Raw genomic sequence first — 27205 nt, 5'->3', positions numbered from 1 at the left:
GCATAAATGGAGGCTAGCATCAATTTAACCTGGTTTATTCTCGTCTTTATGTAAACAAATCGGCCCTGTTTGTCACTTCTTATCTGATCAAGAGTCAAATGCAACCTCCTGTCAACCAAGACGAGCACACCCCGGGTCTTATTTTGAGCACAAGAGTGCGCAATAACTTTAAAATATTTGTTCTGAAAACGTGTAACGTCACATTCCTTAAGATGTGATTCCTGTATTAGAGCTATGGAGACTTTCTTACGGTGGAGGAATTCTAGAATCCGCGTTCTCTTTATAGCCGAGTTAAGCCCGTTCACATTCCAGCACATAACAGTTAGGTCAGACGCCATAGGATTCTAATGAGCAAATACAGAAAATCAGAATGAAATGATAGTTCTGGTCATGACTACTTAGTATTTCTATCAGTACAGTAAAAGTCCAATCCGTTACGCGACTTGTCCGTTGGGAGGGGGAGGGAGAAAAATAAATGAAAAGAAAAATACAATGTACAAAAAAGTTAGCAAACCGCGAAGGTAACCTACAGGCTTGCCAAAACATAAACATTCTCTGAGACGTGACTCAGTCTATTGCAACGCTGTAGCCCACAAATCGGCTCAATACACCACCTGCTAGTTATAACAATGAGTCTTTATCGAACTTAAAGAATCATATCATCCCCTCAAAAAAAGGTAGCCTAGACATGACATTAAATAATGAAAACAACGGGATATCAGCAGGCCATCATAATGGTGAAAAATGATAGTTTGAGATAGGGGAACATACGTAACAACCATACCTCGTTAGACCCAGCGTTAGTCAAAGTAAACATCCATTTTCATAAGCAATTGCATACCCTGGGGGAAAAGAAAGTAAAATAGTCCTTTCTATCGTTGAAATCTAAAGCAGTCCCCATGGCAGTGTCGTGGCTGATTAGGTGGTCAGTTCCATCCCGTCACCATCCTCGATCCCCGGATCATTTACAGCGGTAGAGTCCCCTCGGTCGGGCCGCCTGGCAGGCGTGGATCGCACGGTTCCTGTAGACAGCTTCGTTGTTGGGTCGCGCCGCACAGCACCGGCGTGGGATTCGGATTGGTGTGGCTGAAGTGGTGACTTCAAGGATCGGATGAAGTCCTCTGCTCTGGACAGACAGTCGAAGGACATCTTTTTGCCATCATGCTCCATTTTGAGAGTAGCGGGGTAGATTAGGAAAGGCTGCAGACCCATGGCATGCGCATCCTTGATGACCGTGTTGAACCCCTTCCTCTTGGTTGTAGTTGGGGTATTGTAGTCTGGGAAGAACAGGAGGGTGGATTTGTCTTGTTTCACTGGATATGCCTTCCTAGCTTCTTTTAGGATGGTGGTCCTGTCCTGCCATCTCAATAGACGGAAGATGAGGGTACGGGGGCGATTGCTGTTTTGCTCGCGGCCGTTATATATGCGGTGAGCACGGTCGATCTCGATGACTCGGCCAGCCAAGGAGGGAATCCACTTCACCAGGTTAGCTTTGAGGTAGCCTGCAGCATCAGAGCCCTCCAACGATTCTGGTAAGCTTACCAGACGTAGATTATTTCGCCGAGCCCTATCTTCCATGTCAGCTGTTTTCTCTGTGAGTTGTTCCACCTGCTTTCGGAGTTCAGCAATGCTATGTCTGTCCTCGCGCACAGCCAACTGAACGGAGTCGATGCGGCTCTGGGTCTTTTGTGCTAGCTTAGCTTGGTGCTCGATATCCGTTTTCATACCTCGGACATACTCGTTGGTCTTTTCGATGTCGATTTTGATTGAGCAAAGCTGAGGGGTTAGGATGGAATCCACAGCATCTTTGATGGCTGAGGTAATAGCTGTGTTCAGGATGGACTGCTGTTCTTGCAGCGCTAGCCTGATACCGTCAGCAATGGCGGCGTCGAGGTCTTCTTTAGAGATGGATGTATCTTTAAATTAGTTAGTATTAGTGTAATTAAGTGTATTATTAGTGTAATTAAGTGGCAAAGTGAGCAGACAAGAAGACTACGTGTGCATTGTCAACGAGCGGTCACGTGACTCGGTGACCATAATTCTGAAGAGGAAAAGCATTGGCATCTTCAATCCATCCCAGTGCTTTCTGGGTAACGTAGTTGACTCACCAAACAGTGTCTTCATCTTCAGCCTCTCATCCCTGGTGATACGAACACACTCCTCTGACAGAGTATCATTCACTATCTAGAGGGGGAGGAGAGGAGAGGAGGCGAGGGGAGATGAGGGGAGGGGAGGGGAGGAGAGGGGAGGGGATGGGAGGGGAGGGGAGGGGAGGAGAGAGTAGGAGGGGAGAGGAGGAGAGAGTAGCAGGGGAGAGGAGGCGAGGGGAGGGGAGAGGAGAGGAGAGGAGAGGAGAGGAGAGGCAACATATTAAAACTAGACTGTGGACAATTCCTGTGGAAATTGTGAAGTGTGCTATGTGCTTGCCCCCCCACTGGCCACTCCACTGCACCCCCCGGCGAAGACCGCGTTTCTCTAGCTCACCCAGGGGCCGAGCTAACTAGCACTAGCTTACTAGCATTAGCTAACTAGCTAACTCCCCTGCACCCCCCGGCGAAGATCGCCTTTCTCTAGCTCACCCAGAGGCCGAGTTGTGGGATTGGTGTGTGTGTGTGTGTGTGTGTGTTTGTGTGTGTCTGGGTCACCCCCCTGCGACCCCCTGCGACGTCCCAGAGGGGCCGAGTTGTCGTTTGTGTGTGTGTGTGTGTGTGTGTGTGAGTGTGTGTGTGTGTGTGAGTGTGTGTGTGGGTCACCACCCTGCCCCCCCCGGCGAAGACCCCGTGTCTCTATGTCCCCCAGGGGCCGAGTTGTCATTTGTGTGTGTGTGTGTGTGTGTGTGTGTGTGTGTGTGCGCGTGTGTGTGTGTGTGTGTGCGCGTGTGTGTATGTGTGAGTGAGTGTGTCTGTTTGCTGGTCCACTCTCTCTACCACCCGGCCGCACCTGTTTTGAGTCCTATCAACACATCTGTTGACAGTGGCAAATTCGTTGTCATAGCAACTCACTCTAGCCTGACCTCTGCTTGTCTTTGGCTAGCTCTGAAACAAACAGCTGAAACGTAAAAACTATTAATGTTGGGCTTATATGTTGATATTTTGAGTGACAGTAAGAGTTGCTCTACGTTTCCATGTAACATTTTTGAATATAGACATACAATTGTAGCCGTGGGAGCAGTGTGCAAAATGTGTACAAAAAGTTCAAAAACGTTTTCTGCTCACTCTGTTCTCAAAGTTCCGCCATTGAATTTCAATGGCGATTTCTCTCCACAAAAAGTCTGTGTCTGTGTGTGTGTGTGTGTGTGTGAGTGTGTGTATGTGTGTGTGTGTTTTGGTCACCACCCTGCCCCCCCCGGCGAAACCCGCGTGTCTTTACGTCACCCAGAGGCCGAGCTGTGGCGTTTTCAATATTGCCCAATTCATTGTCTATGGGATTTTTTGTCCGCTAAAGGGGGCATTGTGGGTAAACCGTATGCTGTAACCTTCCACCGGACAATAGCAATGCGAGTTGGAACGAGCCGCACGTTTTGACACCTCTCATGTTTACCTAGTGCCAAAACTGTGGGAGAAGAAGCCGGTGCAAATTTTGCTATAATAATAATAAGTTATATGTACAAGAACAATAAGTGCTGCTTGCTACTGCAAGCACACTTAATCATCTAAGGGGAGATCTCAGGACCTCTAGGGTCGTCCCCAGCCTACCTGTTTGAATATGAGGTCCAGCACCAGTGGATGGTTGAAACTATCTTTGGGGTAGAAAACCTGAAATCAGAACAAAAAAAGTTATAAACAATGACTAATAAAAAGTATACATTTATAAATGTATAATGTATAATGACAATAATCTACATGTCTGTGTGTGTGTGTGTGTGTGTGTGTGTGTGTGTGTGTGTGTGTACCTCTTTCCTCAGGTACAGCTTCCAGGGGACGTTGGTGTAGGTGTAGTGTTCTTCTGTGGTGCTTCTGTGTAACTGGGTCTGGATCGTCTCCGACTCCACTGGGAGATCCCTCAACACTACAGGGAGCACAGCTGTCACTCACAGAGCTGTCACTCACAGAGCTGTCACTCACCACAGAGCTGTCACTCACCACAGAGCTGTCACTCACCACAGAGCTGTCACTCACAGAGCTGTCACTCACCACAGAGCTGTCACTCACCACACAGCTGTCACTCACCACAGAGCTGTCACTCACCACAGAGCTGTCACTCACCACAGAGCTGTCACTCACACACCCACACCACCAACACCCGGCCATGGAATTTGTACGAGTGAGTGTAAGCTGGTGTGTTAGGTGTATGTGTGTGCGTGCGTATGTGTGTGTATGAGGTATGTGTTTATGGTCTGTGTGTGTATGTGTGTGTGTGTGTGTGTGTTAGGTGTGTGTGTACCTGGTGTGTTTGGTGTGTTTGGTGTGTGTGTGTGTGTGTGTGTGTGTGTGTGTGTGTGTGTGTGTGTGAATTATCCCCCGGCGAAGCTACTGTAAAGCAGCCAACTGAAGTCCTCATTAGCATCATTAGCAACAGATAGGCCAGAGCCTTGGTCTTGCATGACTGAACAACGCAGAGATAAGAGGTCGAAGACACCGATCAAAACGTACGGAACAAGACAGGCCCGTGGAGCAGCGAGCTGGCATGACTCCCAAGGCCTGAGATAAGAACACCAGAGTCACGCCAAGATTTCCCAGGCCTGGGAATTACGTGACTCCCCGCCCCCCCCGGTGACTCCCCAGCCCGCAGACACAAGCTCAAGGACATCCCCTCCTTCTTCTACTTCTCTGTGTGATATGCAGCGGATAAAACAGACCTCACCTCCAAAAGATACTTTGTTGATTGGAGACTCGACGATCAGAAATGTAAGAGGTAAAAAATTACATATCCACTGTCTTCCTAGCTTAACGGTCTCATAAATAACAAAAGATTTGGAACTTTGGAGTCTAAGCTGTGCTGCACAGTCGCCAGGGCAAAACTAATCATTAGCCAAATCGTTGAACCCCCACTAAATAATAATAATAATAATAATAATAATAATAATACATTAGACTTATATAGTGCTTTTCTAGACACTCAAAGACGCTTTACAAACTGAAAGGATTGAGTAGTAAAAATAAATAAAAGAAAGTATAGGGGCCTAATTAAGGTAGTGCTGGGGACACATGGGAAGGGGAGGGGGAGAGGGTTAACTGGTGAAGGCGAGCTTGAAGAGGTGGGTTTTGAGGGCCTACTGTATTTAAATGTTGGGAGGGTGTTGGCCTGTCTGATGTGGTTGGGGAGGGCGTTCCAGAGGGATGGGGCTGCGGCTGAAAAGGCCCTTGTAACGGATCCCCGTATATGAAATGGCTTGAAACTTACTGCTGTAATTTACTTGTTTATTTCCTTCTTCTTTCATTCATTTAACCGTGAAAGTCCACATATAATAATTAAACAAACTAATAAATTGCACCGTAAGAACTTATGGCCTCATACGGGTCCATTAAACTTTCTTCCGTTACCTTATTCTTTTTTGATCAGAGCTAATAATAAACATGTCGCGAGCTTCATCACTACGGAAACCGAATCAAAACAAAACACATACACATTTCGCCTAAAGCTCTTCGAAATAAAAGTCACCGATATCCTATTCAAAACAACATATGAATCACATAACAAAACAGTCTTGCAATAAGTAAGCTAGAAATTTACAAATGTACGGCAGGTTAATTAACATAAAATAATAACTTTTCATGGGGTTATTTACACTCCCACCAAATTATAATGTTTTACAAAATGGAGACCTTTTAAAACATATAATTTTCACTTACAATAATAACCATTCAGGTGTATAGGCTATACTGTACATAAAACTACACCGCGTTCCAAATTATTATGCAAATTATATTTTTCTCAGATTTTCCTAAATAGTCGATGCAAATGACAATCAGTATAATTTTCAAGTCATCAACCGTTAGAGTATAATTCAAATTTTATTGAACAAACCTCCCAATGATAACAGTATTTCTTTTTTAAATAAAAAACTCAAAATGCACTGTTCCAAATTATTATGCACAACAGAGTTTCAAAACATTTTATAGGTTGTAAAGAACTAAAAATGGTAATTTGATGAATTTAGGGTTAGGAGGTCATATTAGGAGGTCATATTTACTGAAATCAAAAGCTATTTCAAACAAAAACATCTTAACAGGTCAAGTTACATGTTAACATAGGACCCCTTCTTTGATATCACCTTCACAATTCTTGCATCCATTGAACTTGTGAGTTTTTGGACAGTTTCTGCTTGAATTTCTTTGCAGGATGCCAGAATAGCCTCCCAGAGCTGCTGTTTTGATGTGAACTGCTTCCCACCCTCATATATATTTTGCTTGAGGATGCTCCAAAGGTTCTCAATAGGGTTGAGGTCAGGGGAAGATGGGGGCCACACCATGAGTTTCTCTCCTTTTATGCCTATAGCAGGAATGACACAGAGGTATTCTTTGCAGCATGACATGGTGCATTGTCATGCATGAAGATGATTTTGCTACGGAAGGCACGGTTCTTCTTTTTGTACCACGGAAGAAAGTGGTCAGTCAGAAACTCTACATACTTTGCAGAGGTCATTTTCACACCTTCAGGGACCTTAAAAGGGCCTACCAGCTCTCTCCCCATGATTCCGGCCCAAAACATGACTCCGCCACCTCCTTGCTGACGTCGCAGCCTTGTTGGGACATGGTGGCCATCCACCAACCATCCACTACTCCATCCATCTGGACCATCCAGGGTTGCACGGCACTCATCAGTAAACAAGACTGTTTGGAAATTAGTCTTCATGTATTTCTGAGCCCACTGCAACCGTTTCTGCTTGTGAGCATTGTTTAGGGGTGGCCGAATAGTAGGTTTACGCACAACTGCAAAGCTCTGGAGGATCCTACACCTTGAGGTTCGCGGGACTCCAGAGGCACCAGTGGCTTCAAATACCTGTTTGCTGCTTTGTAATGGCATTTTAGTGGCTGCTCTCCTAATCCGATGAATTTGTCTGGCAGAAATCTTCCTCTTTATGCCTTTATCTGCACGAACCCGTCTGTGCTCTGATTCAGCCACAAATCTCTTCACAGTACGATGATCACGCTTAAGTTTTCGTGAAATATGTAATGTTTTCATACCTTGTCCAAGGTATTGCATTTGACGCTTTTCGGCAGCAGAGAGATCCTTTTTCTTTCCCATATTGCTTGAAACCTGTGGCCTGCTTAATAATGTGGAAAGTCCTCCTTAAGTAGTTTTCTTTTGATTGGGCTCACCTGGCAAACTAATTATCACAGGTGTCTGAGATTGATTTCAATGATCCAAAGAGCCCTGAGACACAATACCATCCATGAGTTTAATTGAAAACAAAAAAATATATTTTTATGACACTTAAATGCAATTTGCATAATGATTTGGAACGAGATGTAAATCACATTTCACAACTGCATAGTGCACTGCTTAAGTAGCTTCTAGCAATAGAACTAATTTCTGGATGGGGCGCTCCAATATCGAAGGCTTGCTGATACGTTCTCCTTTGTGGTTCAGTCCTTTCTCTCCAAGGAAGATTTTGACCCGTCTCACAAGTCCATCTTTGCTTTGGTTGACTTCTGAGACTCTCCCAAGTCTCCATTGGTTTCGTGGTGTGTCATCAGTGTCCATGACTATATCACCGACCTGTAGGTTCCTTTTAGTGCTATGCCAACGCTGTCTTGTTGTGATTCTGTGGAGGTACTCCTTTTTCCATCTACTCCAAAACTGTTCTGTCAAGTATTGCACCTGACGCCATCTCTTTCGTCCATACAGATCCTCTCTTTCAAATCTTCCGGGTGGAGGCAGGGCTGTGGTGGATTTCATAGTGATGAGGTGGTTAGGTGTGAGCGGCTCCAAACTATTTGGACTGTTCAGAGTATCGACGGTGAGTGGACGGCTGTTTACAATAGCCATGGTCTCATAAAACAAGGTGCGCAATGACGCATCATTGAGCCTGCCAGGAGAGAGTAGCAGGGTGGCGCTGAGGACGCTTCTCATGGTTCTTATTTGCCGTTCCCACACACCCCCTGCATGGCTGGCATGAGGTGCATTCATCACAAAGTCACACTGCTTTTCTGTGAGAAATGTTTTCAGTCTGTCCGTGTCCAACTCTTTCAATGCAGCATTCAGTTCATTCTTTGCACCCATGAAATTAGTGCCTTGGTCACATTTAATTTGTCGCACAGCACCTCTTAAAGCAATGAAACATCTCAGTCCATTAATGTATGTGTCTGTGGACAAATCATCTAACATTTCGATGTGTATGGCTCTGGAGCAGAAGCAGGTCAATAGCAATCCATACCTTTTCTCTTGTTTTCTCCCTTGCTTTGTCAAAAAGGGACCAAAACAGTCCATCCCACAGTATGTGAACGGTGCTGTGGGTTCGGTTCGTTCAACAGGCAGGTCACTCATCCTTTGGCTTTCAACAGGCCTTCTCAGCCTTCGACATGTTACACAGTGATGGATGTAGGTTGCAACAGCTCTGCTCAGTCCACAGATCCAATAGCCATTAGACCTAATGTCATTGATGGTGAAGCCTTTACCCTGATGTTTCACTTTTTCATGATGATGGGCGATGATCAACTTCGTTATGTGATATCTCTGAGGAATGACTGTTGGGTGTTTGAATGTCTTCTGGAGAGATGAGCGGCTAAGCCTACCTCCCACCTTGAGTACACCCTCTGCATCCAGGAAACAGTCAAGGTGATGCAGCTTGCTGTGTCTTGGTAGCTGATGTCCTTTGCTTAGTAGCTTTATCTCTTCTTCGTATGCTTGGCCTTGTATGTCCTTGATGATGAGTAGCTCTGCACTTCGTCTTTCATCCACTGTTGAGAGGTCACTTGATTTTATCTTCCTAGCACGCCGTAGGAGACGCGCCACTGCCTTGGTGGCCTGGGACCAGGATGAAAACGTATTCAGTCTGTCTGCAAGACTGACATGTTCTGCGGTGTGTGTCTGGAAGGTCTGAGCCCTTTTAACTTCTGGGTCCCCGACAGGCAGCTCTGAAGGCACCTCTGTTGGCATGTTTATCTCCCTTTTCCACAGAAAGCTGGGGCCAGTGAACCAATCAGAAGAGAGCAGCTCATCTACTGTTGTCCCCTTCGATGCGTAGTCTGCTGGGTTTTCATCAGTTGATACATGAAACCATTGCTTAGGGTCTGAGTCATGACGGATTTTCTGCACTCTGTTTGCTACAAAGGTGTGAAAGCGACGAGCTTCATTATTAATGTAGCCCAAGACAACCTTCGAGTCTGTCCAAAATAACTCTTCTACATTACAGTAACCTAATTCTTCTTTGAGCATATTGCTCACTGTGACAGAGACAACTGCTGCGGTAAGTTCTAACCTTGGTGTGGTTGTGACCTTCAGCTGCGAGACGCGCGCTTTCCCCATGAGAAGAGCACAGTGGATGTCTCCTCTTTCATTCTTCAGTCTCAGGTAGGTGCATTGACCATAGCCCTTGGTGCTGGCTTCTGAGAAGTGATGTAGTTCCGTTTTGATCACGTTTCCAAAGTCAGCTGGCTGGTAGCAGCTTTTCTATGTTGACGAGGTCCTCTTGCCATTTCTCCCACCGTGGATTCAGTGTCTCTGGAATTGGGTCATCCCATCCTGTTCCGTGATGGCACATTTCCTGGAGAATTCTCTTTCCGTTGAGGACGTATGGAGCTATGAAGCCCAGCGGGTCGTATACAGAGGCGACAGATGATAGGATGCCGCGCCGTGTTGCTGTCTGGTCCTTTGGTGTAACCTTGAAGGTGAAACAGTCTTTCTCAACGTTTCAGTGTATTCCCAACGCTCTCTCTAGGGCTGTGTCGTTGAACGTGAGATTCTTTGCTTTGGTGTCTGTAGCGTGTTCTGTTGAGGGAATGCTCTGGAGAACAGCACAGTTGTTCGACACACATTTGTGAAGGCGTAGACGTCTCTCTGCACACAACTCACGAGCCTCCTTTGCTATTTGAATAGCCTTTTCCACAGACTCAACACTAGCGATGCCATCGTCTACATAGAAGTCTCTGGCGATGAACTGTGACCCTAGAGGGTGTGTGAGATGGTGTTCTTTGGCAAGCTGCTTTAATCCATAGTTTGCACACCCCGGTGAGGATACGGCTCCAAACAGATGGACCTTCATCCGGTATTCATGGGGAGAGGTGCTGAGGTCGCCATTCTCCCACCACAGGAAGCGTAGGTAGTCACGGTCCTCCTCTGAGACATGAAACTGGTGGAACATTTTCTCTATGTCACACATCAGTGCAATGCGATGCTGCCGGAAACGAATGAGTACACCTGTCAGATTGTTTATCATGTCTGGGCCTGGGAGAAGGTGTTCGTTGAGGCTACTACCCTTGTACTTTGCCGAGCAGTCAAACACTACTCTCAGCTTCCCAGGCTTTTTGGGGTGATAAATACCATGGTGAGGTATATACCATTGTTCTCCATTTGTACCTTCAGCACGTACGTCACCCCTGTCTATTATGTCCTTCATGTAGTTGGTGTAGTCGTTCTTGTAGCTTTCATTTGCATTGAGCTTCCTTTTCAGGTGAGAGAGCCTCACAGCAGCAAGTTGCTTGTTGTCATGTAAGCATGGTCTCTCTCTGAAGGGTAGTGGCATTTCGTAGTGTCCGTGTTCGTTTGTCTTTATGTTTTCCTTTAATTTGTCCAGACAGATCAAATCCTCTTGAGAGACTGTTTTGTCATTTCCTTGAGTGTCTCTGAAATCTGTTTCGAGGATTCTGATTGCATCCATTGGAGTCATTTCAGGCAGCTCCTTCAAGGTGACTCTGTGACAGTGACCGGTTGACAATTGTGAGTGAGGTGTTGAACAGCCAACGATACTCCACCCTAAGTCTGTGAGAATGGCAAAGGGTTCCTCATCTGTTCCTGTTATGATCCGTCTGGGTACAAGACTTCTTGGACAATTGTAACCTATCAGGAGCCCCACTTCACAACTGAGGAGAGGGGGTACTTCGTTTGCAATTGCTGTGAGATGATGGACAAAATCATGTCACGTCTTAAACCATCCACCTGTGCCCTTGATGTCCTGCCAACAAGCTTTTTTAAAAGCATATTTAGCTGGTAGAAAGGTGAACTAATACAAATATTCAGCACCTCCATTTCATCAGTAGTTTTCCCTAAAACCCTGAAAACTGCAGTTATCAAGCCTCTACTAAAAAAGACCGGCATAGACATTTTCTACTGAATAACTACAGACCCATATCAAACCTCTCCAGTATAGGAAAAATAATTGAAACAGCTGCCCACAAACTACATGGCAATTATTTGACCCTGAATGATCTCTTTGATGGCTTTCAATCAGGCTTTCGCCACCTACATTGCACTGAAACGGCTCTTGTCAAGGTCCTTAACACTGCAAGCGCGACGTTTTTTCACCTACTTTTAGCGCGACGAGGTGTCGAATCACACGACCACTCTTCACAATGGGGGAGTGTGTATTGACGCACAAAGATCGCTGGATGGCGATGTCACACAAGAAGAGAAAATGACAAGATCACTACCTCTAAAAATGCATAAAGTTCCTATGCGCAGAGAAGCAGAGAAGCGGGGAAATTATTAGCGCAATCTGATATGAAGCTTGAGTCAGCTGAAAACGAACTATGGAACAAATGTAAATATAAATGATATATATGGAGAGGAGATTGATTGAGACTGCGGGAGCTTTACTAACGAATGAAAGTTGATTATCATTATTAAAAAAGAATAGTAATACATATTGCAATATTGTGTTATCATAATTATGAGCTTCACAGTGATAAAGTCTGTTTATTTGTCGTGAACTTCGCCGGTAACGTCAGCCTGTCAGCCCCTGCAACTGCTCACAGGGGTTGTTATATGTGATTATATGGAATGGCTGAATATGTTCATTCTTTTTATTTTGATAACATTATATAATTGTATTTGGTATAATGAATAAACTTGAAACTTGAATGATCTCACAGGAGTGCGTACCTGCACGGAGCGTTCATGTGACGCAACCTGTTATAAATAGTTTCACCTATATTAGTGAAAAGAGCTGAAAGAAAATACATGATAAATAATTCTGAATGTTATTGGTTTTAATATTTCACAATCTGCCAGAATAAGCACACTCCCTCGCACGCCCAGCCCATCATTTTTGATGCCGCTAATGTGTGTAATGACAAGTGTGACAATGTTGAAAGACATGATGTCATAATCAAAATATAAAACCTGATTGGATAAAATAAGATTCTGTTGTGATTGTGTTGACATTGTTGTGATGTTAAAATAAATCTTGGTATGTAATGTGTAAAGAGGAGAGGAGATTGATCGGGACTGCCGGAGTTTTCATTACTAACGAATGATGGTTGATTATTATTATACAAAAATAATAGTAATAAATATTGCAATATTGTGTTATTATAATTATGAGCTTCACAGAGATGAACAAGCTTGTCGTGTTTATTTGTCGTGAACTTCACGCCGGCCGTAACATCAGCCTGTCAGCCCCGGCGACTGCTGTAAGCTTGTAAGCTTTGAAACCCGCTTGGCTCCCTTCTGCCCCTAAACCTGCGTGTTTCCATTCATGATGATGTGATTCTGTAAATTCATAAATATATCCTATTGCATTATTTGAAAATTGACAGCGCTGTAAATAGTGTCATTCAATGCACAACGCACGTCATTTCACACGATTTCGATTGACTTTCTGCGGCAGCGAAATACATTATCAATATCTTATTATCAATTATCAATATACTGGTGGCCTGACGTGGTCCAGTGGTCTAGCACCGTGGTCGTGCACACATATGTGACAGGGTTTCATTAAAAGGTCCGCATCTCGGCAATTGTGAAAGCTTGCAATCGAGCCAAACAAGTCTTGTTGTGAAAAAAAATGTTTTCCGGTTTTTGGCATAGGACGACAAATGAAGAACCCACTCGATATCATATCCAACAGTTTTACATTCACTAAATACCTACATTTAGTTAGCAAAGTCGGGTGGGGGGTATTAGTGTGGCAGTGTGTGTAGCACTAGCCACACGCCCACCCCAGCTGCGTGTGATCTGTTTGTTGACAAAATGGAGGCTGAAGCTCTCGCTAACGCTATCAACAGAATTACTAAAGCAGGCAGAAATATCGACAGTGGACAATCAATGAACTCCTTCATATTGGACTATACATAACGGGAACTCCGAACTCCGAATCTGACGATGACGAAGAAGACAACGGAATTTCAGACTGATCTCCACATCAGTTCATGGAGCAGTCGTCTACAGACAGACCGTCTGCTGTGTTCTTGGGTAAGTTTTAGTGAGTTACATGTGTTGTTTACTAGGATTTTGTGTTCTTTACTTAGGATAGCCAAACAGTTATGTGTTGTTTTGTGAGTAAGGTAGATACCGCCTTTGTTAGCATCATATCAAACCACTGAAACTGCTCACCACGATTATGTCACCCCTCTCCAAAACAAATAGGAGATGGTGGGAGGAAGAAATAGGTTGTCAAAGATAAAACATAATGAATAAATACATTTGTTGCAGACCTACTAAACATGCAACATACTGTAATATGTTTCATGCACCATTTTAGTGTGTTTGTGTGTACCAGCTAGCCAAACAAGTGTTAGCTTGTTAGCTAGCTAGCTAGCTTTGTTAGAGATATAATAGATTATAGAAAAAGTAAATGCTTTTGTAATGAACGCTAATGTTGTGTGGAATCACAAATAAGGATTAAATTATTGATATGTAGATTTGCTGTAGAATAATACTGTGGATTGAAATGATTTCACTAGCCTACTCCTTACAGTACAACAACAGTACACTGAGAGTCTATGGAAAACCTACACTAGCAGTGTGTCCTCTGACCTGACATCTTTGTTACAGAATGACGAGGTGAGAGGTTCTGAGAGATGACACCTTGATGAGTCACCAGCACTTCAGGTATTTGTCATTGTCATTGTATAAGCAATTCTATTTTATGAACATAGTAGTATTTTGTAAAAGTGGTGTGTTGGTAACAGTGGGCAATCATTTTAAATGTACTGTCTTCTTTTTTTATTAGGCTACAGCTTTGATGCCCGGATGGGAAGGAACTACACCAAGTCCCACTAGATACTTAATGGACTATAATGATAAATGCATACACACGGACACAACCTTATTATTTTTTACCATTCTATTATTGTATTGCTCAATTGTATCTTGCCTAATTTTTTCCATTGCCATGAATTTTACTCTCTTGTACTTGTAATGGGACGTAATAAACTTTTGGCACACATGGCAATAAAATGATGATGAATCAAATCTGAAGGGATTGGGAGACATACTGTACAGTTTATCATTTTCATAACTGTCTGTACATATACATATCTTATGTATCACTATTTCTATATATAGCCTATATATAAACACATTATGTTACAAATATCAGTCTTATCCACTGTATCTAATTCAGCACTGAAGCCTGAAGGTTGAGCACAGTGTGTGTCCCCTTGCTACCTTTGCTAATATAAAAGAGAAGTGCAGCCTTGGAGAAATAGATGGCAGCCGAATACCAAGGCAAATACACAGACACACACAGAAATACTGCAAAATCGCTTTATACTAACTCGATTTTGAAAATGTAAAGATGCTGGGTGGTAGAACGCACATATCTAGGAAAAGTCATGAAAGGAGGGTCCTGAAATTTGATCGAGTGTAAAGGTAGAATTTTTTTTGTACTCACTGAGATCAAATGACACCTCACGGCTGCCCTAGTGTTAATGACATTTGTGTAAACACTGACTCCGGAAAAATCTCAGTTTTAGTACTACTAGACCTTAGCGCTGCCTTTGACACTGTAGACCACGACATTCTAATAGATAGACTAAAACCCTGGGTAGGATTTTCAGGCACTGACTTAAACTGGTTTAGATCCTACCTGAAGAAGAAGCTATTATGTCTCCATTGGCAACTATGTGTCCAACCAAAATCAAAATGACATGTGGGGTTCCGCAAGGATCAATCCTTGGCCCCCTCCTATTCAATCTTGACATGCTTCCATTGGGACACATCATAAAAAAGATGCACCTGACAAAAGATCGAAAGTCAGTGCAAAACTTGATTCTCTCTCTCTTCAAACAAAAAAACTGGTCAGAATTATTGGTGTAATTCTGGAGTCCGATCTAAACTTCAATAGCCACATGAACTCGGTAACTAAATCAGCCTACTATCACCTGAAAAACATAACAAGAATGAGAGGTTTCATGTCCAAACAAGACCTTGAAAAACTCATCCATGCATTTGTTTTGAGTAGACTTGATTACTGTAATGGTCTTAAATCTAAAAACCTTCATGTTTTACAGTAGTTATGATTAAACACAAACACTTCTATCAATGTCTTTTATCCATAAACTATTGTCTTATTGAATGTCTTATCTATTTACTTACTTATATTTGCTTTTGGTGTGTGTGTGTGTGTGTGTGTGTGTGTGTGTGTGTGTATGTGTGTGTACCTGGTGGTGGTAGTGGTACAGGATGTTGTGGGGCTTTCTTCTTGCTGCTTTTGGAGGGTTTAAACCCTGCCTCCTTCAGGGCGGCGGCTGAGGGGCTGGGGCCGACCGGCCGTTTGGGCTGGAGAGACAAGAGAGACAGGAGAGACAGACAGGTGAGACAGACAGGAGAGACAGGAGAGACAGACAGGAGAGACAGACAGGAGAGACAGACAGGAGAAACAAGAGAGACAGGAGAGACAGGAGAGACAGACAGGAGAGACGGACAGGAGAGACAATAGAGACAGACAGGAGAGAGAGACAGGAGAGACAGGAGAGACAGACAGGAGGGACAGGAGAGACAGACAGGAGAGACAGACAGGAGAGACTGACAGGAGAGAGAGACAGGAGAGACAGACAGAAGAGACAGACAGGATGGACAGGAGAGACAGACAGAAGAGACAGGAGAGACAGACAGGAGAGACAGACAGGAGAGACGGACAGAAGAGACAGACAGGAGAGACAGACAGGAGAGAAAGGAGAGAGGAGAGAGAAGAGACAGAGAGTAGAGACAGACAGGAGAGACAGGAAAGACAGACAGGAGAGACGGACAGGAGAGACAGGAGAGAGGATAGAGAAGAGACAGACAGTAGAGACAGGAGAGACAGACAGGAGACAGGAAAGACAGACAGGAGAGACTGACAGGAGAGACAGACAGGAGAGACCGGAGAGACAGACAGGAGAGACAGGAGACAGACAGGAGAGACAGGAGAGACAGGAGAGACAAAAGAGAGAGACAAGAGAGACAGACAGGATGGACAAGAGAGACAGGAGAGACAGACAGGAGAGACAGACAGGAGAGACATGAGCGACAGGAGAGACAGACAGGAGAGTCAAGAGAGACAGACAGGAGAAACAGGAGAGACAGACAGGAGGGACAGACAGGAGAGACAGACAGGAGAGACAGACAGGAGAGACAGGAGAGACAGACAGGAGAGACAAGACAGGAGAGACAAGAGAGACAGACAGGAGAGACAAGAGAGACAGACAGGAGGGACAGGAGAGACAGAAGAGACAGGAGAGACAGACAGGAGAGACAAGAGAGACAGACAGGAGAGACAGACAGGACAGTCAGACAGGAGAGAGAAGAGACAGACAGGAGAGACAGGAGACAGACAGGAGAGACAGACAGGAGAGACATGAGAGACAGACAGGAGAGACAGGAGAGACAGACAGGAGAGACAAGAGAGACAGACAGGAGAGACAAGAGAGACAGACAGGAGGGACAGACAGGAGAGACAGGAGAGACAGACAGGAGAGACAAGAGAGACAGACAGGAGAGACAGACAGGAGAGACAAGAGAGACAGACAGGAGGGACAGACAGGAGAGACAGGAGAGACAGACAGGAGAGACAGACAGGAGAGACAAGAGAGACAGACAGGAGAGACAGACAGGAGAGACAGACAGGAGAGACAGACAGGAGAGACATACAGGAGGGACAGACAGGAGAGACAGGAGAGACAGGAGAGACAGACAGGAGAGACAGACAGGAGAGTCGATAGGAGAGACAGACATTCCTGCAACGAATGATGGATTGCTGATTCACATGCTTAGTATTCAAATGTATTGATTGTAAGTCGCTTTGGAATAAGGCGTCTGCTAAATGCCAAAAATGTAAAAAATGTAAAGAGGAGAGACAGACAGGAGAGACAGGAGAGACAGACAGGAGGGACAGGAGAGACAGGAGAGACAGACAGGAGAGACAGACAGTAGAGAGAGGAGAGACAGACAGGAGAGACAAGAGAGACAGACAGCAGAGACAGACAGGAGAGACAGGAGAGACAGACAGGAGAGACAGGAGAGACAGGAGAGACAGACAGGAGAGAGGAGAGAGAAGAGACAGACAGGAGGGACAGGAGAGACAGGAGAGACAGACAGGAGAGACAGACAGTAGAGAGAGGAGAGACAGACAGGAGAGACAAGAGAGACAGACAGCAGAGACAGACAGGAGAGACAGGAGAGACAGACAGGAGAGGCATGAGAGACAGGAGAGACAGACAGGAGAGACAGACCGGAGGGACAGACAGGAGAGACAGGAGAGACAGACAGGAGAGACAAGAGAGACAGACAGGAGAGACAAGAGAGACAAGAAAGACAGACAGGAGGGACAGACAGGAGAGATAGACAGGAGTCAGACAGGAGAGACAGGAGAGACAGACAGGAGAGACAGGAGAGACAGACAGGAGAGACAGACAGGAGGGACAGGAGAGACAGACAGGAGAGACAGACAGGAGAGACAGGAGAGAGAAGAGACAGACAGTAGAGACAGGAAAGACAGACAGGAGAGACAGGAAAAACAGACAGGAGAGACTGACAGGAGAGACAGACAGGAGAGAACGGAGAGACAGACAGGAGAGACAGGAGACAGACAGGAGAGACAGGATAGACAAAAGAGAGAGACAAGAGAGACAGACAGGAGAGACAGACAGGAGAGACGGACAGGAGAGACAGGAGAGAGGAGAGAGAAGAGACAGGAGAGACTGACAGGAGAGACAGACAGGAGAGACCGGAGAGACAGACAGGAGAGACAGGAGAGACAAAAGAGAGAGACAAGAGAGACAGACAGAATGGACAAGAGAGACAAGAGAGACAGGAGAGACAGACAGGAGAGACAGGAGAGACAAGAGAGACTGACAGGAGAGACAGGAGGGACAGACAGGAGAGACAGACAGGAGAGTCAGGAGAGACAAGAGAGACAGACAGGAGAGACAAGAGAGACAGACAGGAGGGACAGACAGGAGAGACAGGAGAGACAGACAGGAGAGACAAGAGAGACAGATAGGAGAGACAGGAGAGACAGACAGGAGAGACAAGAGAGACAGCCCAGCTAGCGGGGAATGTTCCCCTAACATTGGCTAACATTCCCTACAAGTTCTGCTAATGTTTTAAAGAAAACGTTTTCATCTAATGTTCAAAGAGCATTTTAAGGATGTTTACCATTTCAAATAATGTTCCTATAACGTTAAATGTTAACAAAGTAAGAACGTTTTAGGTGCAACATTCTGAGGATGTTTTGGGGACATTGTTTAGGTAACAGATTATAGAATGTTCTTTTATAAAATGTTCCCACAATGTTACACGATAACAAAGGAAGGACATTTTCAAAGCAACATTTGGATAATGTTTTCAGGATGTTATTGATGCCTCAGATCACAAAACGTTTTTTCTAGAATGTTCCTGTAATGTGATATGTAAACAAAGGAAGAACGTTTTACCTGCAACATTCCAAGGATGTTTTGGGGACATTGTTTAGGTAACAGATTATAGAATGTTCTTTTATAAAATGTTCCCACAATGTTACACGATAACAAAGGAAGAACAGTCCCAGCTAGGAATTTTTTGTTCTAAAAATGTTCAAAGAATGTTACCTAGAATGTTCTCGTAATGTTTTCAGCAGGAAGTTCCCAGAATGTTCTAGGATAACGTTCTCTAAAAACATTTTTTAAATGTTGTGTGATAACCTTCTTAAAATGTTAAGTGACAACATTGCTAGAACATTATGCCCTAATGTTCTTGAAAACGTTTTTAGCGGGAAGTTTTCTTTAAGTTCCCAGAATGTTCTAGGATAATGTTCTCTAAAAACATTTTTTAAATGTTGTGTGATAACCTTCTTAAAATGTTAAGTGACAACATTGCTAGAACATTATGCCCTAATGTTCTTGAAAACGTTTTCAGCGGGAAGTTTTCTTTTAGTTCCCAGAATGTTCTAGGATAATGTTCTCTAAAAACATTTTTAAAATGTTGTATGATAACCTTCTTAAAATGTTAAGTGACAACATTGCTAGAACATTATGCCCTAATGTTCTTGAAAATGTTTTCAGCGGGAAGTTTTCTTTAAGTTCCCAGAATGTTTTAGGATAATGTTCTCAAAAAACATTCTACAAATGTTTGGTAATAACCTTCTTAAAATGTGAGTTGACAATATTGCTAGAACATTACACCTTATGTTCTCAAAACATTTTCAGCTTAAGTTTTTTGTTTGTTCCCAGAATGTTTTAGGATAACGTGCTCTAAAAACCATTCTAAAAACGTTTGCTTATAACCTTCTTAAATTTTTTACTGAAAACCCTGTTAAAACATTATGCCCAAACATTCTTAAAATGTTTTTGGGATGTTATTAAAAATTCAAGTTTCAGACTTGCACCAATAACCGAGGAGGCTGAGGACGTGGCAGACCAATCAAACGAATCCGATTAGATTTCAGACCAATCAAACGAATCTTAGATTTCACGCCTGACTGAGATGTTCAGTGGTCGGGCACAGGTAGACGGTTTTAGTTGAAGACAGCACAAGGGAACGGGACACTGTGGATTAAACGGTAAGGTTACAATAACTGTTTTTAATTGATTAACGTTACTTTGTATGGATACATTTACTTTCTTGACCACAAACTAACCGTTAATGCGAATAACGTGGAGCGTGTGTGTTGTCAGAAATTGCTAGGAAGCTGTGCGCAAAATTAACTTTTATCCACCGTCCAAATCGACAAATTGGTGAACGTTCAGATTTTACCAGCCACTCAATAGATTAACGTCATTGTTGTTGGTTTTTTGGCTGGTGAGTGAAGCAAATCTACCAGCCCAAAAGTTTGGGACAGGTTTGGGAGCTAGCTAGCTAGCTAGCAAGCTATAGCAATCTAGCTAGCACAATTACTAGCATTCTACATGTCTATTTTACATGGATATTACTTGGTTATTTACAGTAATTACTGCATAATTAACGGCCTGTAATTTAAAGGGCTACCAAAAAGACTTCTGATGAATCAGAAACTATTCTGATTTTAAATACTATTTTTGTTATAATGCAGGTGGATAATACAGGTGGACAATCCATGACTGAGGACAGTGATACAGGTGGACCATCTGTGACTGAGGACAGAGTTCAGAGTAAGGATGTGTCCAGGGATGATGTTTAAGAATGTGTCCAGGTGCAGCAGCAGCACTTGAGGGGAGCAGAAGCCCCACACTGTTCGAGGACTAAATCAAGCAATCAACACTTTGGGAATGCCTGTCTGTCATGAGGATATGTACTGTCAGAGATATGTACTGTTGCAGTGATGATAGGTTCTGACTTCCATGTTTTCAGTATGTACAGTATATGATGTTTTGCTTTAAAAAAAAAAAATGTATGTTCTCAAATGAAGCTGTGGCTGCCTCTCCCTTCCCTGTCTCACCTCTGTTGTTAATGTTAATAAATAATGATACATTATGTTGAAAGACTTGAATATTGATGTTATCAAACTTTTACATGTGTTAATACGTTTAGCTAAAAACATTTTAAGAATGTTTGGGCATAATGTTTTAACAGGGTTTTCAGTAAACATTTTAAGAAGGTTATAAGCAAACGTTTTTAGAATGGTTTTTAGAGCACGTTTGTTACGAGGGGGGTCAGCGAGGATGCCTCCCCGATGCCTCTGCTGGTTGAAGAGCAGCATCACTCCAGCCCTGGACTAATTACGTGATTATTGTCACCTGTGAGTGTTTGTATGTGTATTTAGGTGTGTCCCATTTCCCTGTTCCCTTGTCAGTTGTTCGTACTTGTTAGCGTCTTGTGAACCCTCGTCTTTCCCTTAAGAATATTGTGCATGATACTTGTCCCTGTCCTTTCGGTCCTGGAGGACTTTACCTTACCTGTCGCTACTTCCAGGTATTATTGACTATTATGTGTGTTTTGATTTGTTTGTGTTTAAGTGAAGTTTGCTTTTAGTAAACGGAGCCTTGTTTGCTCATCTTTTGTTTTCGCTACTCGCAAGTGTTTTGTTTTTGTTATTAGTTATCGACTCGCTACGCAGAGCCTTGCTTGCTCTCCTTTATTTTTCTGTGGTTCTGTATCACGGTCCTATGGATATTCAGTGTATTCATCTCAGTAAAGAGAACTTTATTTTATTCATGTCTCGACCTCAATTCCTCTGAGTCGCACCGCACCGCACATGGGTCCAACACCACTCTACATTTAGAACATTATTCCAAAACGTAACACACGTTATCCTAAAACATTCTGGGAACAAACAAAAAACTTAAGCTGAAAATGTTTTGAGAACATAAGGTGTAATGTTCTAGCAATATCGTCAACTCACATTTTAAGGTTATTACTGAACATTATCCTAAAACGATCTGGGAACTTGCCACTGAAAACGTTTTCAAGAACATTAGGGCATAATGTTCTAGCAATGTTGTCACTTAACATTTTAAGAAGGTTATCACAACATTTAAAAAATGTTTTTAGAGAACGTTATCCTAGAACATTCTGGGAACTTCCCACTGAAAACGTTTTCAAGAACATTAGGGCATAATGTTCTAGCAATGTTGTCACTTAACATTTTAAGACGGTTATCACAACATTTAAAAAATGTTTTTAGAGAACATTATCCTAGAACATTCTGGGAACTTCCCACTGAAAACGTTTTCAAGAACATTAGGGCATAATGTTCTAGCAATGTTGTCACTTAACATTTTAAGAAGGTTATCACACAACATTTAAAAAATGTTTTTAGAGAATGTTATCCTAGAACATTCTGAGAACTTAAAGAAAACTTCCCGCTGAAAACATTATGAGAACGTTCTAGGTAACATTCTTTGAACATTTTTAGAACCAAAAATTGCTAGCTGGGAGACAGGAGGGACAGACAGGAGAGACAGGAGAGACAAGAGAGACAGACAAGAGAGACAGACAGGAGAGACAGACAGGAGAGACAAGAGAGACAGACAGGAGAGACAGGCAGGAGAGACAGGAGAGACAGACAGGAGAGACAGACAGCAGAGACAGACAGGAGAGACAGACAGGAGAGACAGGAGAGACAGACAGGAGAGACAAGAGAGACAGACAGGAGAGACAAGAGAGACAGACAGACAGGAGAGACAGACAGGAGAGACTAAACGTTAGCGCTAAGCTAAAGGTTGTGTTGAAGCTAAATGTGCTGGTATGACTGACATGAGAGAATGAGAGAAACAAGAGTTCATATGAGTACATGGCGGTGGAGGTGGGCAGTGTGTGTGTGTGTGTGTGCGTGTGTGTGTGTGTGTGTACCTGTGGTTGCGGTGGGTTCTCCATCTGAGGTTTGAGGATTTGTAAGGCTTCATCACGAGGGTTCTGCTTCTTCAGAAACTTCCCCTCTGGCCTCCTACTCTCTCACACACACACACACACACACACACACACACACACACATAAATACAAGTGCATTAAGGACATAAACACTCTCAGTGCAGTCAGTTCATTGGGAGTCATTCATTTACGTTTGTGACTGTACAGCAACCATCGTACACATACGATATTAACACAGAGGATGTTTCAAATGTGGGTTAACAGATACGATAGCATTACTGTAAAACTGTATCTACTCTAAGGGTACAAAAAGCAACGCCGTCTCCATATTGAGCGGCTACTGATAACAGCAGATATGGAGCAACACCTTGCTAACTGTTGAGTCTTTCTCTGGGAGATGTGGGCCATCTGAAGGCCCCTAACCACCAGCCTGTGAACATGACCCAGGTTGCCAGAAATGAAAACTAAAAGATTACATTTGTAGCCTAGTTGTGAGATGCTCAGCTTGAGCTGCTAGAATGAACTACTCTCATTAACCACCACAACATCAGGGGTGTTGGCTGAGATGCTACATGCACACACACACACACACACACACACACACACACACACACACACACACACACACACACACACACACACATTGTTAGAGCAAAATATCAATAAAGGCAGCCTGTTTCGTTTCAAGATGTATAAGAAAAGATATTTAATATTCTTCTGCAGAAGGAGGAAGTTTACAGGTTCGTCAGACGCATCTGAAGATTCAAAGTTCCTCGTAAAGTCCAGATCATTCATTACATCTCAGTATTTATGCTCTCAGGTACCCTCAGGTAAGAGGTCCGCCCTCGGGTGAGGTCTAGACCAATCATGAGCAATGGGTGTGGATTTGTACATTGAGGAAGATGATGGGGGATGAAGGTTAAGGGGGAATCGACCCCCACTTTCTCCTAGAGACACAAAGATGTAAAAGGAACAAAGGCCACAAACTGGTTTAGTCTGGTCCTAGAGTACTGGGTCTGGGGAAACACAAAGGTCCAAAACTGCTCTAGATGGCTTAGTCCATCTCGGTAGAAAAGAGAGCAATCAGGTCTTTGTAATCATTTAAATGTGTCTGTTGTCTAGCCAATGTCAAGCTTCAAGTAGAGAAACTGGTTTCATTGTGTGCTTACAACAGGAAATCAGTTTCTATAGCTTTGCCCTAGATATCCAAAGTTTGAATCTTAAATGTAGAAAAATGTCTTATTACATATAATAATTTTCTCTCACAACATACACAGCCATCATCATCATCCTCATCCTCATCATCATGACCAATGATAAAATGTCACTTCTTCTCTGTGAGTGTGTGAGCTCTGACCTCTTCCCGGGGGGCAGGGGGTCTGGCGGGGGGGCGGGGGAGTCATAGTGTCTGATGATGTCTCTGATGTTCTGACTGGGCACGATGTGTTCCTGGGACGACACCGACGACTTCACCACCTCACCAGTAGGGGGCGGCGGACTGGTCACCACAGGAGCTGGGGGACGGAACACACACACACACACACACACACACACACACACACACATTTTAAATGCTTTATTTATGCCCACATAAATAAAAAGTGCATTAAGGACATAAACACTCTCAGTGCAGTCAGTTCATTGGGAGTCATTCAGTTACATTTGTGACTGTACAGCAACCATCGTACACAAACAATATTAACACAGAGGATGTTTCAAATGTTAACAGATACAATAGCATTACTGTAAAACAGTATCTACTCTAAGGGTACAAAAAGCAACGCCGTCTCCATATTGAGCGGCTACTGATAATAGCAGATATAGAGCAATACCTTGCTAACTGTTTAGCCTTTCTCTTGGAGATGTGGGCCATCTGAAGGCCCCTAACCACCAGCCTGTGAACATGACCCAGGCTGCCAAAAATGAAAACTAAAAGTTGACACTTGTAGCCTAGTTGTGAGATGTTCAGCTTGAGCTGCTAGAATGAACACCTCTCTACTACTCTCATTAACAACCACAACATCAGGGGTTGTTGGCTGAGATGTTACGGAACACCTCTGAATCATTATCACACAGGCCAAACATGCTGGCCTTAACAGTACAGTGCTTGTACAGTGATGCAGAGGACCCAAAGGTAGAGCCGATATCTTTTGATATCAAGTCCACAATCCTGCCGTGCCTACATATGTAAAGCCCTTTGTAAGCATGGCAACCATTTAGGATGAACAACATGGTTTCAGTGATCTGTACATGGCCATGGTGTATACAGTGATCTGGACATGGCCATGGTGTATACAGTGATCTGTACATGGCCATGGTGTATACAGTGATCTGTACATGGCCATGGTGTATACAGTGATCTGTACATGGCCATGGTGTGTGATCTGTACATGGCCATGGTGTATACAGTGATCTGTAAATGGCCATAGTGTATACAGTGAGGGCTATGACTGTCAGGAAGCCAGATGGAAAGATTCAGCTTAGTTGGTAAAACCTGCAGTCTAGCTTTTAGAGTGAAGATGATAATACTCTCATCCAGAGCTACGCTCTTAAACACACTGCATGTGAGACGGAGGGGTCAGCAGCAGGGAGACAGGCAGGCAGGGAGACAGGCAGCAGGGAGACAGGCAGGCAGCAGGGAGACAGGCAGCAGGGAGACAGGCAGGCAGGGAGACAGGCAGCAGGGAGACAGGCAGCAGGGAGACAGGCAGCTTGGAGACAGGCAGCAGGGAGACAGGCAGGCAGCAGGGAGACAGGCAGGCAGCAGGGAGACAGGCAGGCAGCAGGGAGACAGGCAGGCGGCAGGGAGACAGGCAGGCAGCAGGGAGACAGGCAGACGGCAGGGAGACAGGCAGGCAGCAGGGAGACAGGCAAGCAGGGAGACAGGCAGGCAGGGAGACAGGCAGCAGGGAGACAGGCAGCAGGGAGACAGGCAGGCAGCAGGGAGACAGGCAGGCAGCAGGGAGACAGGCAAGCAGGGAGACAGGCAGGCAGGGAGACAGGCAGCAGGGAGACAGGCAGCAGGGAGACAGGCAGGCAGCAGGGAGACAGGCAGGCAGCAGGGAGACAGGCAGGCAGCAGGGAGACAGGCAGCAGGGAGACAGGCAGGCAGCAGGGAGACAGGCAGACAGCAGGGAGACAGGCAGCAGGGAGACAGGCAGGCAGCAGGGAGACAGGCAGGCAGCAGGGAGACAGGCAGGCAGCAGGGAGACAGGCAGCAGGGAGACAGGCAGGCTGCAGGGAGACAGGCAAGCTTCCCTTGTAGTTTCAGCTCAGTTGAGTATTGATGTTGACTTTGCTGCTGCGCCGACATGAGAGGACCACGGGCGTTGGTAGGGTTAGGGTTAGGTGGGGCGTTGGCAGGGTTAGGGTTAGGTGGGGGCGTTGGTAGGTGGGAGTTCAGGCTCTGTTCCACAGATGTTGATGGTTGCCCTCACAGACACGTTAGGGTCAGAGATGATGTCATCAGAGACATACACAGTCTCTGAGTTTGGCCCCGCCCACTCCAGGGCCACGTTGGACCAGCCGCATAGGTCATTCAAGTCTGGCCAGTCAGACCACACCCCGAATCCTGTGGAGCGACTGTCCAGCTTCCCGCTGGGTTTCCTCCTGTAGCCCAGGAAGCTTGGGTCCGACCCCCGCGCCAGGGGGACCTTGCGCCTCTGCAGGTCCAGGAACAGAGAGGCTCTGGCCTGCTCTCTGACTTGCTGGTCGTCACTGTTCAGCATGTTGAGAAGATGGCTGAGCCTTGTGACAATGTAGGTCCATTCAAATTTTGGGAACACCTAGCCCGCCCCCCTGCTTGGTGTGAAATAAGATATCCCGTGTGGTATGGGTGTTTAGTTCAGTCCCATTGTCTCACCATGCGTACGGTCTTATTATTCATTTCACAAAGAAACTTGTGAGGAATATGTACATTGGGGAACAAGTTCTGAACCTTAACCAGTGCTATCTGTCTGACTGCTTCTAGTTTCATGATGAGTGGCAGGGGCGATGCATTAATTAAATCTAAACTGGTGGAATAATCAGAGATCATTTCATCGACTTGCTGTTTCCATTCACCTGCCACATTAAATTGATGTAATTTTAATTAAATAATTAATAATAATTTAATAATAATTTTGCCATTTAGCAGACGCTTTTAATCCAAAGCGATTTACAATTACGAATTACAGGGACATTCCCCCTGGAGTAACTGAGGGCTAAGTGCCTTACTCAAGGGCACACTAGTAGTGGTGTGGCTTCAGGCGGGATTTGAACTCACAACCTTCCGATCACAAGTCCAACTCACTATCCACTAGACCACCACTACCCCTACTGTCCCAGATAAGTATATGCCTCATGACGTGAATAGACTCTCAGTGGCTTGTTATTAACTGTTAACAAGGGAATGGTGTCTGATTTAGCCTGATACCAGCGGTTTCCCCCTCTCCGCCTCTCATAAAAAACTGGACATTTGGAATCTTTGACCTCTAATCCAGACCGCTCCAAAAAGAAGTCAGTTCTGGAGAGCATGGTGTTAATGACATCATGTTCACGCAGGTAGCAAACCACACACTGATCCACACGTATGCACCGGCTGGACAACATAGAACACACACACACACACACACACACACACACACACACACTGTGTGTC

The 27205-nt window shown here is 44.5% G+C and overlaps 1 protein-coding gene across 1 annotated transcript in view; it reads right to left on the bottom strand.

Annotated features, from left to right (window-relative positions):
* myo15ab (myosin XVAb) overlaps positions 1 to 27205 on the bottom strand; it is a gene marked incomplete at both ends in the record, with an annotated part of 175943 nt that overhangs the window by 56756 nt on the left and 91982 nt on the right. The window contains 7 exons of the mRNA XM_080523006.1: positions 2109 to 2184; positions 3696 to 3755; positions 3893 to 4008; positions 15486 to 15603; positions 22549 to 22642; positions 23924 to 24080; positions 25982 to 26313. Coding sequence (XP_080379132.1) covers positions 2109 to 2184; positions 3696 to 3755; positions 3893 to 4008; positions 15486 to 15603; positions 22549 to 22642; positions 23924 to 24080; positions 25982 to 26313 — 953 coding nt within the window. The remainder of the gene's footprint in view (positions 1 to 2108; positions 2185 to 3695; positions 3756 to 3892; positions 4009 to 15485; positions 15604 to 22548; positions 22643 to 23923; positions 24081 to 25981; positions 26314 to 27205) is intronic.

The sequence above is a fragment of the Nansenia antarctica genome, assembly GCF_963989245.1.
Source record: "Nansenia antarctica genome assembly, chromosome: 2".
In the NCBI taxonomy this organism is placed as follows: domain Eukaryota; kingdom Metazoa; phylum Chordata; class Actinopteri; order Argentiniformes; family Microstomatidae; genus Nansenia; species Nansenia antarctica.
This window is presented reverse-complemented; position numbering and strand designations above follow the sequence as displayed.